General features: G+C 38.6%; 2 protein-coding genes across 3 annotated transcripts; both read right to left on the reverse strand.

Moving 5' to 3' along the window:
- Positions 1-1,027: 1,027 nt before the first annotated feature.
- LOC147306834 (uncharacterized) lies at positions 1,028-4,775 on the reverse strand. 2 transcript variants are annotated; one of them, XM_086275950.1, is made up of 2 exons: positions 4,165-4,664; positions 1,028-3,167 (listed from the first exon to the last, which is right to left on the reverse strand). In XM_086275950.1, coding segments are annotated over exons 1-2 (1,371 nt in total). In that variant the 5' UTR covers positions 4,166-4,664; the 3' UTR covers positions 1,028-1,797. The 2 variants fall into 2 exon arrangements, with proteins under 2 accessions (XP_086132076.1, XP_086132075.1); XM_086275949.1 differs by lacking the exon at positions 4,165-4,664 and adding an exon at positions 4,705-4,775 and having other exon boundaries at positions 1,031-3,167.
- An 87-nt stretch (positions 4,776-4,862) lies between these two features.
- LOC147306835 (uncharacterized) lies at positions 4,863-12,396 on the reverse strand. Its single transcript, XM_086275951.1, has 2 exons — positions 12,307-12,396; positions 4,863-10,129 (listed from the first exon to the last, which is right to left on the reverse strand). The coding sequence occupies exons 1-2, from the start codon at positions 12,314-12,316 to the stop codon at positions 8,835-8,837; spliced, it is 1,305 nt and encodes a 434-aa protein (XP_086132077.1). The 5' UTR covers positions 12,317-12,396; the 3' UTR covers positions 4,863-8,834.
- Between the last annotated feature and the right edge of the window lie 1,581 nt (positions 12,397-13,977).

A 13,977-nucleotide genomic window follows, 5' to 3' on the forward strand; every position in this document is an offset into this window, starting at 1 on the left:
TATTTAGAATCCCCATATCATTTCCTAAATGCTTCCAATACAAACAAAGGGAGTAGAATTTTAAGAACTGCTTTAAAGATAAGGCATTTTTTTTGAAAGAAGTCTTACAAAGATACTGGTGGCTGATGAATTTTCCCTAAGCTTTCTTGTACATGCACCTGTCGCTGAGATTTGAATTAATTTGAAAATCTCGCCTTGTTCTCCAGTTATCGCATTCACAAAATTAGGTGTCCACACGGCGCGCCCGCCCTGCAAGGTAAAAAATCTCCCATCAGTGTTTTAAGGCTGTGGGGTAAAAACCTATTTAACATTTTAATCACTTTGAACTTCATATCAATCTTTTGGCCTTGAAGGAGAGGTCAGAGGTCAATTGTGACATATTTTAGATTTAGATTTATACTTTTATACTTTAGTTTTAAAACTTTTACTAATTTTCAATAGGGCTGTTCGATATAACGATATATATCAGATGACGATATAAAAACATCTATCGTTTCATTTTACGCTATCGTTTGTTTCGCGGTGTCACAAAATAAACTGTTTACGGAAATATTTTCTCATCGTTTTGATGGTCACTGTAGTGGTTATATTAATTTATTAAAGTTCTCTCTTTCTCTTATATTTAATATAACTACACTACAGACGGACAAGCGGCTGTTTTTATGCGTTGTCGTTAGCAACAACAACGGTAAAACCATCGCATGTCCGCTTGTTTATTTTCCACATAAACCTTTCACAATAAAGCTCAAGATCCTGTTGACTTTTCAAAATAAACGGAATCACGTGAAAAAGTATGCAGAGCATTTACAGATGAGAAGCAAAAAGGAGGTGTGGTGCTAAAAAATAAACCTTAGACTCAAACGTTAGAACAGGCTTTCCCCCGCAGCACGCTGTGTAATAAATACTCACAAAGGAAACAGCAGCCGATACAACATATGTCTAAAAATGTGTAGTTTCATGCATCGGTTAAAACACTCAACTCCATGTACACGACGCCCAGCTGGAAACAGTTCAGCAACCTGAGATTCACAGAATTTACAGAAAATGTTAAATTTTTGTGATTTATATCGTTATCGGCTGATAGATGGTTTATATTGGGATATGAGATTTTGGTCATATCGCACAGCCCTAATTTTCAAGCAATAAATTATTACGTTGGCCTTTAAGACCTCAATGGATGTAAATCTAATTTTAATGGATTGTTAACATGACTCCACACCCCTGCAAAGTCTTTATCAGAATTCATCCAAAACTTTTTGAGCTACTATGTTTACAGACAGAATGCGCATAACAAAGAGAGTCGACACAGTAGGGGAAGAAGTCCCAGCATTCTTTTTCTTTTGTTGCTGGCAACGCATATAAAACACAAAGACTCCACGTTTATGGACACCACAGCAGTGTGTATCTCAATATGCATTATGAAATTATTTTGGGATACCTAAGACAAGTAGAAGTGTAAAGAAGTTCTGGACATCAGTATAATACTGTACATTTTAAATTAATGCAGGTGTTGAATATGCACATTGTACACAAAACAGTAAAAAAGCACATTAAAAACAGTTGACTGTTACACACCTCATTTCTTCTTTAAATCCACACCATCTTTGACTGTCAGTGCCTCTACCTTTCATGCTAACTAACATGCAGCACTCGTACTCCTGGGTTGTATTCGTGACACAGATCAACGTACACTGATCAAATGTTATCTTTTTTAAATAAAGAATAAAATATTTTAAATAGAATATACTAAATATATTAGGAAATGTGTTGTTTTAATGAAGTGCAACAGTGCAGTTTCTACACTACGTGGATTTTCATGTGTGTTTTAAAACTGTACTGATGTCTGTAACTTTTACCACAAAATTCGCAGTCAAATGGTTTTTCTCCAGTGTGGACTCTCATGTGTATCTTTAGATTTCCCTCCCGGTTGAACGTGTTACCACAAACGCTGCAAACAAACCGTTTCTCTCCTGAGTGAACTGACATGTGCCTCCTCAGATTACATCGATATCTGAACGGTTTACCACAGTGATCACAGACAAATGGTTTCTCCTCTGTGTGAATTCTCATGTGTCTCTTAAGATCAGTCTTGTGGTAAAACCTCTGTCCACAGTCTTCACAACTAAAGGGCTTCTCCCCTGTGTGTACTCTTATGTGTAGTTTAAGGTTTGCCTTATGGTTAAATCTTTGTCCACATTCATCACAGCCAAATGGTTTCTCCCCCGTGTGGACTCTCATGTGTCTGGTAAGATTTGTCTTTCGGCTAAACCTTTGTCCACAATCATCACACCCGAATGGTTTTTCATCTGCGTGAACTTTTGTGTGCATCTTCAGATTTCCTTGATATCTAAATCTTTTACCACACTCAGTACAACCAAATGGTCTCTCTCCCGTGTGGACTCTCATGTGTATTCTAAGCTCTTTCTTTTGGTTAAATCGTTTACCACAATCGTCACATCCAAATCGTTTCACCTGAGAATCAACACTTTGCTCCACTCTACAAATTTTCTTATTATCCAAACAGTTGGAAGACCTTTTTTCTGAATGACATGTCACGTGTTTCTGAAGAGACTGCTTGCAGACAAACTGTTCTCCACTCTCAGAGCAGCTTAGAAACTTTTTTGCAGCGTTACATCTCACATCATTTTTTACACCTGACTCAGTTAATGTGCTGTCATTCAGCCAGCTGTTGCTTTCATCAGCTTCAGGTCCACAATCTGACAAAGGTTCCTGCCAATCATCGTCCTCACTGACTTCAGTCTTTTCAAACTCTGAGGCCTCTCCATCAGTACTTGATTGTAAAGGAGTATCTGGATGGGGGTGTCTGACTGGATCTGGTGAAGAATAGTTTCCTATTTTTATCTGTTCAGCTGAGCTGCTAGCTGGAGGCTCGGTCTCTCTGCTGTTTTCAGTTTGGCTTTGATGAAGCGTTGAGAACTGAGGTTTCTCATCATCATCTTCACTCTTCACATGAACAGCAGTGAATGGGAACCCAGAGATATAGTCCTCCAGCCCACTGAGCTGTTCTCCCTCTTGACTTTTCCAGAATTCCTCCTGTTCCTCCTTTATGTGAAGAAACTCTGAGTCATGATGGTCCAGACTGAGACTGCATTCATGGAGAACCTCTTCTTTTATCACCAAAAGCTGCTGGACATCTGCTGGAAACACTGAAACACACACACTTATAATGAACAATGGCAGCTAGCTCAATGTTAAACAGTTTTTTTTCATTAGTCCCATATCTCTAAAGTTAGAAACATCCTGTTTTAGAGTGATGCTGAAAACCTAGTTCATGTATGTATTGTGACTGTAATTTATTATTATCAGGATGTCCTAAAAACTGCATGAAAAGTCTGCATTTGATCCACAATGCTGCAGTGAGAGTACTGACATGGACTAGAAAGGGAGAGCTTATTTCTCCTATACTGGCTTCTCTTTATTGGCTCCCTGTTAAATTCAGAATCAAATTTAAAATCCTGCTTCTCACATACAAGGTCTTAAATAATCAGGCCCATCTTACCTTAATGACCTCATATACCGTATCATCCCAATAGAGCTCTTTGCTCTCAGACGGCAGCAGTGTTGCCAACTTAGCGATTTTGTCGCTATATTTAGCGAGTTTTCAGACCCCCTTAGCGACTTTTTTTTCTAAAAAGCGACTAGCGACAAATCTGGCGACTTTTTCTGGTATTATTGGAGACTTATTTATGACGACTTTTTGACGTGAAAACGCGTATCACTCTTACTCTCAACAAGCAGCAGTGCTGCCTTGGGCACCTCACCCGTGCCAAAGTGCTCACAGGCAGAGGATAGTCCTCCCCAGCTGCTATCAGAGCAGGAGACGTTCACACCTGTGCGTCCGAACAGCAAATGAATCGCGCATGAGCGAAGCCGCTGCTCCCGCACTGACTGTAACGCAGTCAGTTCTTCTTTTACTGTTATGCTGTTTTGTGGATCACAAGGTTAAAAACTACTTATAAACACACACTCTCACACACAAAGTAACTCCACCAGAGTGCCAATTTCAGGTCACTTTTGCCGGTCCAGGCCCGGATAAAGGAGCAGGGTTGGAATTGTGACATTAAAAAAACAATAATTGCTAAAAGAAATTTAATTTGTAGTTCTAAATAAATTCTAACTGCATTTAGGACGTTTGTTACTCACTTTATGTCTCTTCTACGATGTTATTTCTCTCTCCAACAGCGTAGGTTACAATGACATTAGCATGACCAATTATGCAAATTAGGCGATGACGTCATTTGGCGACTTCTAGCGACTTTTAGGACAGCCGATAGCGATTTTCCTTACTGAGGAGTTGGCAACGCTGGACGGCAGGTTTACTTGTAGATCCCAGGGTTTTTAAAAGCAGAATGAGAAGCAGAGCCTTCAGCTTTCAGGCCCCTCTTCTGTCAAACCAGCTCCCAGTTTTAATAATAAACTACAAGAGATCAAAACTTGCTGCAGCGCTTTCTTAGCTGCCTCCATCAGCTCTCTCCTCCTTTTGAAAGCAGCATTTCTCATGTAGCTGGTTAAATATTAGGGGGGAAGCTAGCGCAGATTGCCACAGCATAATATGACAGTAATGTCTGATATGTGCACACGTGACAAGCTGCGCACTGTTTGGATTCACATATGGAGACTTTCATTCACAGAAAATCCGCTGGCTTCACAGTTCGGTGTAAATTTTTTGATCAAAACACTCACCCGCAGCCATTAGACAGCTTCAACTCTACCTCTGGATATGCCGCCAGTACCGGAAATACGCCACGTCCTTCCCCTGTGCAATAATTCAACAACTTCCGGTCTCTGTTTTGTCAAAATAAAAGTCATAGATACACGCACTGCTGGATCATGAGCGGCAAAACTGTCTTTATTGAGATCAAAATAAAATTCAATGGAATTTTTTCTTTAGAGAAACATTCACGTTAATTTATCTGGATTTTAACAATCAATAGAGCAGTGGGTATTAGCCTAACTTTATATTGTGGTTTCTTACATCACAAACTGTCCCAGAATTGAATCCACAGCGATGTTTATGCAAAACGTTAGACAGTCTGAAATGTCCTGGTCTAAAAATGTATTATATTGATATTTGTGCAGTTTCAGAATGTATGAGTGAGAGAGACTAGAAGTGTCTGTCTGAACAAATCATAGGATTTTATCAGTGGATTTTAATGCAATTGTAATGCTAGACGCCAAGAATTAATTCTAGACGGTGCTCCACATCTGTCTGGTAAAAACTTGTGGTCTGAAAATTTGAAGCAGCTACTTTTGACTGTTCTCTTATTGCCAAAGTGGGTAGCTCCACATGTTTGATTTGGGACATCTTTTACACCAGATGCCTTATCTGACTGGTAAAGAAAAACATGAACACATTTCACCAGCCTTGGCATCGTTACACCTGTGCAGTTTAGAGTTCACTATAAAATTCCTTAGTTCACTTGTAAATGTTTGCATCGGTCATACACAAGTATCAGTATCTATCAGACTGGGGTATAAAGACGTAACTCTGAAACTCTGGCACAATCTCCCCTTCCAGGTCAGACTGCCTGCTTCAATAACAGCTTACAAACCTCAACTGAAGACTCACCATTTCTCTTTAGCATGTCCTCCTAATGCTATGTAAATCGGTCTTTTAAATTGTTTTACCGATTGTTGTGCTGCACTTCGGTTGATGTCTGTTGTGATATGAGTGATATAAATAAACTTGGCTTGACTTTAAATTTTAGATTGATTAACAAATCAAAAACAAAAACCTTGTCACTATTGTACATAATAAAAATGGTAACACCTAACAAATAACCAACACAAAAACCACTGTTTAATGTAACATCACCATTAAATTTCACTGTTCATACCTCATGGTGCTGTTATAATCCAGGTTTAAACATTATTTACAGCACAGTAAAAGAACATGAATTAAAAAAAGCCAAAGTAGTTATCTCTGTGCAAATTAGTGATGATTAATTCAAGTAAAATATCTCATAAACGTACTAAATAAAAGTCAAAGTGGAATATACTCTATATACATATTTTTAATGTACCAAAAACTAGAGCATAATGTCAATAACCCAGCAGCTCAGTTTTCTCACAATTCAGATTATTGCCTGTAAAGTGACAAACGTAACCTTGATCTTCACAATCAGAATCAGAATACTTTAATAATCCCTAAGGAAATTATGCTATCTTGAGACGCTTTATATTGTAAGGTAAAGCCCAAAGACCATTATGTGTAAATTTGAACATTTCTATAGGAGGACTAATGAGTAACGAAAAGTTCACAGGTCCTTTGGCTGAATGAGCTAAATATACTATTGGAAATGAGTAGAAATCAATCAATAAAAAGAATATTCTACCACAAATACACAATATGCTTATCATAAAGAAGTTTTGTACTCATACTGAATTTTACACAATTTTTACACCAGGTGTCCTGCATGACGCAACCCTCTTTGGGATTTGCGTCTCCTCCCAGGCTTGACTCAGACTTTTCAGGTGTTAGGCAAATCTTTAATCACTACACAATAGTGCCACTGTACTTTTTGGACTGTGCAGTATCATGTAGTATGTTTATATACTACACAAAAATATCATTTTAACAGTTTTAAAAATACAAGAGGCTATCTTTCCATTCTTCAGTGGTTTAAAGTAGTTGCAATGTGACGTCATCTGAATTTTCCATCATGTTACAAAATACATGTGAAGGCTGATAACTGGTGTTAAGATTTCCGGTCCTTGTTCATTTGGAAATCTGGGTTTTGGTGATCTTGTGTGATAAAGCAAATAAGTAAGTTAAGAAATGAGCAAATGAAAACTATTCTAAGCAGTGAACATTCAGCTGAGACTCTGAAATTATTGACACCAGCAATTATATTAATGATGCCTGTATTAGTGTTAAAGTTTGTCACGTCTGACTGACAGACTGCTATCACTTACCAGAATGATGAAGACAATATATATTATGAAAAGGATCTCTTATAGTGGTAACCGTGTGTTTGATATGTGGCACAAGTCTGACTGAACTCTCAAGGACAGTTTGTTGCTGCGTAAAGACGAGAATTGGACCAGTAGATCAGTAAAATTAATGAGTAAGAAAAGCACAGTTATGTCAAGGAAAAACAATCAAACAAACACATTTTTGAATTTTGGCAACAAAATGACAAACATTTTCCACCTTTGAAAATTGGAAGTTGTGGCTAGCTAGGGCTGCTCAATTAATCGAATTTTAATCACGATTACGATCTGGGCTTTCAACGATCATTAAAAATAACTGAGCCGATTATTAGCCCCTCCCTCGTGCTTTACTCGCGCTGCTCCGTGTGGCAAATCGAGCACACCTCTCTGCATTTCGAACACGTGTCACAACAATTAAGAGCAGCGGTCCCCAACCTTTTTTGCGCCACGGACCGGTTTATGCCCGACAATATTTTCATGGACCGGTGTTGTGCCAAAAAGTGATTGTCTGCCAAAAACTGATTTCCGGTATTTGCCAAAAACTGATTGCTCGTATTTAAACTGCTAAAAGTAACTTGTTGGGCTATAACATGTGAAACACGTGTCAAATGCATCCCTCATGGATGACATAAAGTCATCTTGAGCCACAAGCAACATTCGTGTAACAAGGTAGAAGCCACAATCAGTTTTTGGCAGTGACTTTTATATAACCTTTACTTATGCAGTTACAAAAATCTCATTAACATTAAAAATGTCTTCTGTAAGAGTAAGTTGGCCAAGAGGACAGCAGAAATGGCAGCAAATATTACAATAGTTCTGTAAAAATATTTTAAGTGGGGATAAAGGACCAGATTGGTTATAATGTAAGTACAATAACACAGAGTTATAAAGATACTTGAAAAACAGATAATTTTTTAATTCTATATATAACCCCTTCGTAAACCCTGTTCACCGAAGTCTATTTACCAACATACGTAAAGATATTACATGTAAAAAAAAATAAACAGAAACATTGGAAATCAGTTTTTGGCAGGCAATCACTTGGCACAACACTCGGCCTTTAAGGTGTCGCGGATAAATACAACAAAATAAAACTAGTACCGGTACCGAAAAAAAGAAGATTTATTCATAACACACGTGAAAAGACCAAGGAAAACCGAGTAAACGATAAAAACGATAACAAAATAACGCTGAAAACCGATAAAAACCCTGAAAACTATACATTTCACACCTGAGCCTCAACTCTCGCGGCCCGGTACCAAACGACTAACAGACCGGTACCGGTCCGAGGCCTGGGGGTTGGGGACCACTGATTAAGAGGACCCGAGGGAAGCTCGGAAAGCTAAGCAGAAGTTATTTGGAGAGGAGAGTGACTGCCGTTGGTTGAAAAGAGAGGTAAAAAAAAAAACTTCAGTGGTGTGGAAACATTATGGGTTCGCGGAGTCAGACGTGGATCAAGTAGACATAGTGTGTAAACTTTGCTACAGTGTCGTAGCTGCACCACAGAGCAACGCTGCAAAGTTCACTAAACATAGATGTTTACATTTTTCATTTATTTTTTATATTGCAAACATTTGCACCGTTATCAGTATTTGCACACTATTTTATATTATTTTTTGACAATCTTTAAAGTCATTATTCAATACATTGTTATTGTTAAATAAATATCGTCAAATAATCGAGATCTCAATTTCAGTGAAAATAATCGTGATTATCATTTTTGCCATAATCGAGCAGCCCTATGGCTAGCTTTGTCAAAAATAAAAACAGCACTGATAAGAACACTGTTTTGCACATCATTGTGTTTGCAGAGATAATTTTGATGGGCATCGCTACTCCCAGTCACGGGAAAAAATCCCGTTGAGACTCTCAATACTTATTTATTCCTTGTGGAGTTTGGTGTGTATCTTTAGATTACACTGGTGTCTAAATCTTTTGCCACAAAATCCACAGTTATAAGGTTTCTCCCCTGTGTGAACTCTAATGTGCGTCTCAAGATGAATCTTTTGATTAAATCTTTTGCCACAGAAATCGCAACCAAATGGTTTCTCTCCTGTGTGGACTCTCATGTGTATCTTTAGATTCCCCTCTTGGTTAAATATGTTACCACAAACACCACAAACAAACTGTTTTTCTCCTTTGTGGAGTGCCATGTGTGTCTTCAGATTACACTGGTAACTAAACGTTTTACCACAATCGCCACAGGTATACAGTTTCTCTTCTGTGTGAACTCTCATGTGTCTCCTAAGTTCGATCTTTTGGTTAAATCTTTGCCCACAATTGTCGCAACTAAACGGTTTCTCTCCTGTGTGCACTCTTATGTGCATGTTAAGATTTCTTCGATAGTTAAATCTTTGTCCACAAATGTCACAGCTAAATGGTTTCTCCCCCGTGTGGACTCTTATGTGTCTGGTAAGGTTTGTCTTTAGGCTAAATCTTTTACCGCATTTATCACAAGCATACGGTTTCTCTCCAGCATGGAGCCTCATGTGTACATTCAGACTTCCTTGATATCTAAATCTTTTACCACAATCTGCACAACAGAATGGTCTTTCTCCCGTGTGGACTCTCATGTGTACTCTAAGATCTTTCATTTGGTTAAATCGTTTACCACAATCATCACATCCAAATCGCTTCATCTGAGAATCGACACTTTGCTCCACTCTAGAACTTCTCTCATTCACCAAACAACTGGAAGACCTTTTTGCATTATTTACACCTGACTCAGGTGTTCTGTCGTCATTCAATTGGCTGTCGCTGTCGTCAGTTTCAGGTCCACAATCTGACAAAGGTTCCTGCCAGCCATCCTCACTGACTTCAGTCTCAGAAGATTCCGGTGCTTCGCCATCAGTATTTGTTTGTATATTGTTATTTGTACTTCGGTCCATTTTCCTCTGTTCAGAGGAGTTGCTCGCTTGAGTCTCAGTCTCTATCTTGTTTTTATTTTGGTTTTGATGAACCTTTAATGACTGAGGCTTCTCTTCTTCATCTTCACTCTTCACATGAACAACAGTAAATGGAAACCTCTTGATATCCTCCTCCAGCCCATTACAGTGAACTCGCTCTTGATTTTTCCACAGCTCTGAGTCAGGATGGTTCACACTGGGGCTCCATTCACATTCATGGGAAACCTCTTCTTTTATCACCAGTAGCTGCTGGACATCTACAGGGAAGACTGAAACACACACACTCATAATTAAGAGCAAAAACTCTATAATCACATAACTTATCACTGGTACTAATACTCCATGTTAGTGAGATCTGAGATGACTGTGGATAGACAGTGCTATTAAATATAATCTAAATTAATCTTAACTGTGACCACCTAATAGAAAATGACATTGCCATCCAATACCATCCAGCCAGCAGTGCTGCCCCTCAGCCTCTTAGCAGATGAACCTATGTTATAAGTTGGAAAATCATGGGTAGTTTTCAGAAAAGTTGACTTCTCATCTTGACCTTGAAGTTAGTGTAATCTTTCAGTTGATGTGCCGACGTTATGAATTTCAAAAACAATACATCACCTCTATGACGATGTATCACATGCACAAACCTGGGTGTCCACATCGTCCACCTATCAGGTGGGGTGTCGACAATACCCTATCAGGCTTTTACGGCTGAAGGGTACACAAATGCCCGTATATTCTCCCAGTTCAAAAAATCATTTCAATTCTGAGTGTCCGACTGAGTATTCAGTTTTCATTTGTGCCAGAAATACACAACTCAACACTAGCCATGCAGCTCCTCTTCTGATATGTACAGCTATTGGTATCATACACCTTTACAATACTCCAAATTTATTCTCACCCCACCATTTCCTATTGCTGAATATTACACCCACTACTGCTACCTACTACTAACCTATAACATAAAAATCAGCAGGATAGATTTCCTTTTACTGAACTGTTTCAGTTAACAGGGAATACTTATAAATGTATTTTTTTCTCTCTGTCAGGGTGAACCATTTGATTGATTAGCTAACATTTAACCATTACACAAAGAACGATCATCCACTGGCAAACATTTTAGACCAGGAAATACAAAATCAATCATTTGAAGTGGTCCTTTTCTCCATATTTTTAAATGCAGGTAACATTCACTGAGTATTTTCATTCCTCTGGGACAAGCTAATGATGGACGTTGACTTCTTTGCACAGCTGGATTTCTTGTTTTTAATACTTCAACTTTCTGCATTTTATGAAGTTTTTTGTGTACAATTTTTCTGTAATCTGTATGCTAATGATCCAATATTAGAGGAATTGCATATGACATCACAATTGTAAAAATGTTGTGACACTGCATAAAATGTAAATAAAACAGATTTGCAAGTCTCATAAATCCACATTTTTTTTAATTCACAATAGAACACAGACAACCTGTCAAATGTCACAGCTAAATGTTTTGCGAGCTTAGATTATTTATCTGGTTAACAGTGGTTTAATGGTTGTACAGCAATAGTGCTAACGAGCATGACCGAGGGGGACCCTGAGCTGATGGACAGGTGCAGGTCAGACTTTGGGAAGACTTGTCTTTGATTCTAAAACGAGGTCACACATCAGCTTGTGCTGTTAGTTTTAAAGTATCAGTCTACTAAAATTCTGCAAATCAAATGCTAATGTTTTGAGGATACTTTTAGCTCATAGTCAGCTGTTTGCACAGATAATGTCTCTGTTGTTTGTTGCCTCTGCAATCAAAGACATGTATGCACTTTTATAACTGTGGCTACAGCTCTCTGAGTGTACATGCATGGCTGCAGTTATGCAGGCTGTGTGTGAGAGCAAGCACCTTTAATTTTTTTTTTTTTTTAATGGAATAGTAAATTTACTTGAGCCAAATGCCCCTCAGTCAAAGTTGGTTGCTCTTGTTCCTATGCTCTCGTGCCCATGACCCTGTCCCAACTTGCCATCAAATTCAAAATGATCTCATTTCTTTTCTTAAAACGGTTAATTTTTCCAGTTTATAGATGTGGTATGCTTTCTGTGTTCTATTGTTAATTAAATATGGGTTTATGAGATTTGCAAACCACTGCATTCAGTCTTTGTTTACATTTTACACAACTTTGTTTGGAAATGGGGTTGTATCTATCAGACGAGTATCTGCCTTCACTGCTCCCATACGACCATGCTTAATGTCCGTGTGTCGCTTAGCTTCCTCCCTTAGCTCCTTCTCTCCTTCTATTGGAAGGTATCAGTTCATGTAGCTGACTACATGTTAGGGGGACGCTTGTTCAGACTGACGCAAACGTGGCAAGCTGCGCACTGTTTGGAGCCATATGCGGAGATTTTCATTCACAAAAAACCCGCTGACCTCACAGATCACCGGTAATTATTTCAACAAGTTCAAAACACTCACCCGCAGCCATTATACACCTTCTACTCTACCTCTGGATGCTCCTGCCTGATGATGCGCACCCGCACTGGAAACACAACTTGTTCTTCCCCTGTGCAATAATGCACATACTTCCGGTCTATTTTTCATAATAAAAGCCATAGATACATTCTTTACTATCCTTAAACTGTATTAGTGAATCTGTATGGCAAAGACCATCGCCTTCTGTACAATGAGCAGGAAAACACTCTGTCTAAGGGAAACTACCATCACTTTTTGTACCATGAGCTTTCCTGTAGTTGGCTTGTAATTTTCTCGACCAGTTACGTTTAAGTAGGTTTTTGCTGCATATGTAGCAGGTTGAAAAAGCTACATGTTTGTTTTTGCAAGAAAACCAATTACCCCCTTATTTTTTGTTTATTATTGTGACTTATTTTGACATTGTTATGTGTTGCCAGACCATGGTTATATTTCATTATGCCAGTAGATGGTGCTCTTGCACTGCTGTGAAACTACCAGAGAGACTCTAGCTATAGGCTCTGCGCATGCGCAGCTCAGAAATAAATGAGCTCCGGCCTGAGCAAGACGCTAACTTCAGTGTCCTCTCTATTAATCCACAGGTACTGACAAACAAACTTTTATGTTACCGAACTGGTAATAAATGTCATGTAAGTTGAGTAACAACTGTTCGGCTATATTTTGAGAGTGGTATTTTGTTGTAATGAGTATTAGTGTATCATCGGCATAATGCTATAATGCTACGTAGCACTATAAGTATATGCTATGATAGTGGCAACCTGCGACTTCCGAAAATGTGTTTTAGTGTTTGTTTTAGTTTTAGCCAAGCAGTACTGAGTACATGTATTAAGGGGAAAGGTTTTTGTTGGTGAAACAACGTTTGCAGTCGTCTGCCGCCATGTTGTGTTGCGTTCAGGGGACGCCATGTTCAAAAGTAATAGCGTATATGGCGCGAATGTGGGGAAAGGTTGTGTGAATGTGAGATGGGTTATTTTGGTATGATGTTATGCTTTAACCGCGAGTGTTTTGTTTAAGTTGTGAGTATGTAAAGTCATTTTGAATTAGTTTGTATTTATTTTGCTTTTGAGAGAATGCTTTTTGTAACTTTATTTATGTTTATGAACTCTGTTATTTTATGGGAAGAATGCATGGTCTAGTGTGATTTGTATTGTGTATATGTAGAAATAAATGAGCTCCGGCCTGAGCAAGACGCTAACTTCGGTGTCCTCTCTATTAATCCACAGTTTGCTCATATTTGGCTACGCAGTGCTCTCTAGCCTGTGTGCCGCTTGCTGCCGGTCCAGATTCCCCTAGGTCTGGTGCCGGTAACACATACATAAAAAAAAAAAAAGTGTGTGTGAAGCAAAGGAGATGAATTAGGTCAAAATGCAAGCTTGAAATAGATGACTATCCGGTTGTTCAGTGATGACGCGACGAATCCTACTTCCGGGTCTAAAGTAGTCTGCGTTTAATATGGCTTTTGTGTTGTTAACATATTTAATGCTATGTATTTTCTTCTATTTGATCTCAAAAAGCTCCTAAAACAGTCAGTGATCACTGTTGACCTCCCTCGGCTTTTATTACCGCTAATCATTTATTTAAGCTCAGTTTTTAAAACCTTAGGATGTAACTACAGCCCAGCCCATACAGCAGTATATGAATGACTAACCTCGTATT

This window comes from Aulonocara sp. 'chitande type north' Nkhata Bay, linkage group LG19, assembly GCF_057382095.1.
Source record: "Aulonocara sp. 'chitande type north' Nkhata Bay isolate Kocher_YH1m ecotype deep benthic linkage group LG19, A_spYH_male_GT1.1, whole genome shotgun sequence".
Classification (NCBI taxonomy): domain Eukaryota; kingdom Metazoa; phylum Chordata; class Actinopteri; order Cichliformes; family Cichlidae; genus Aulonocara; species Aulonocara sp. 'chitande type north' Nkhata Bay.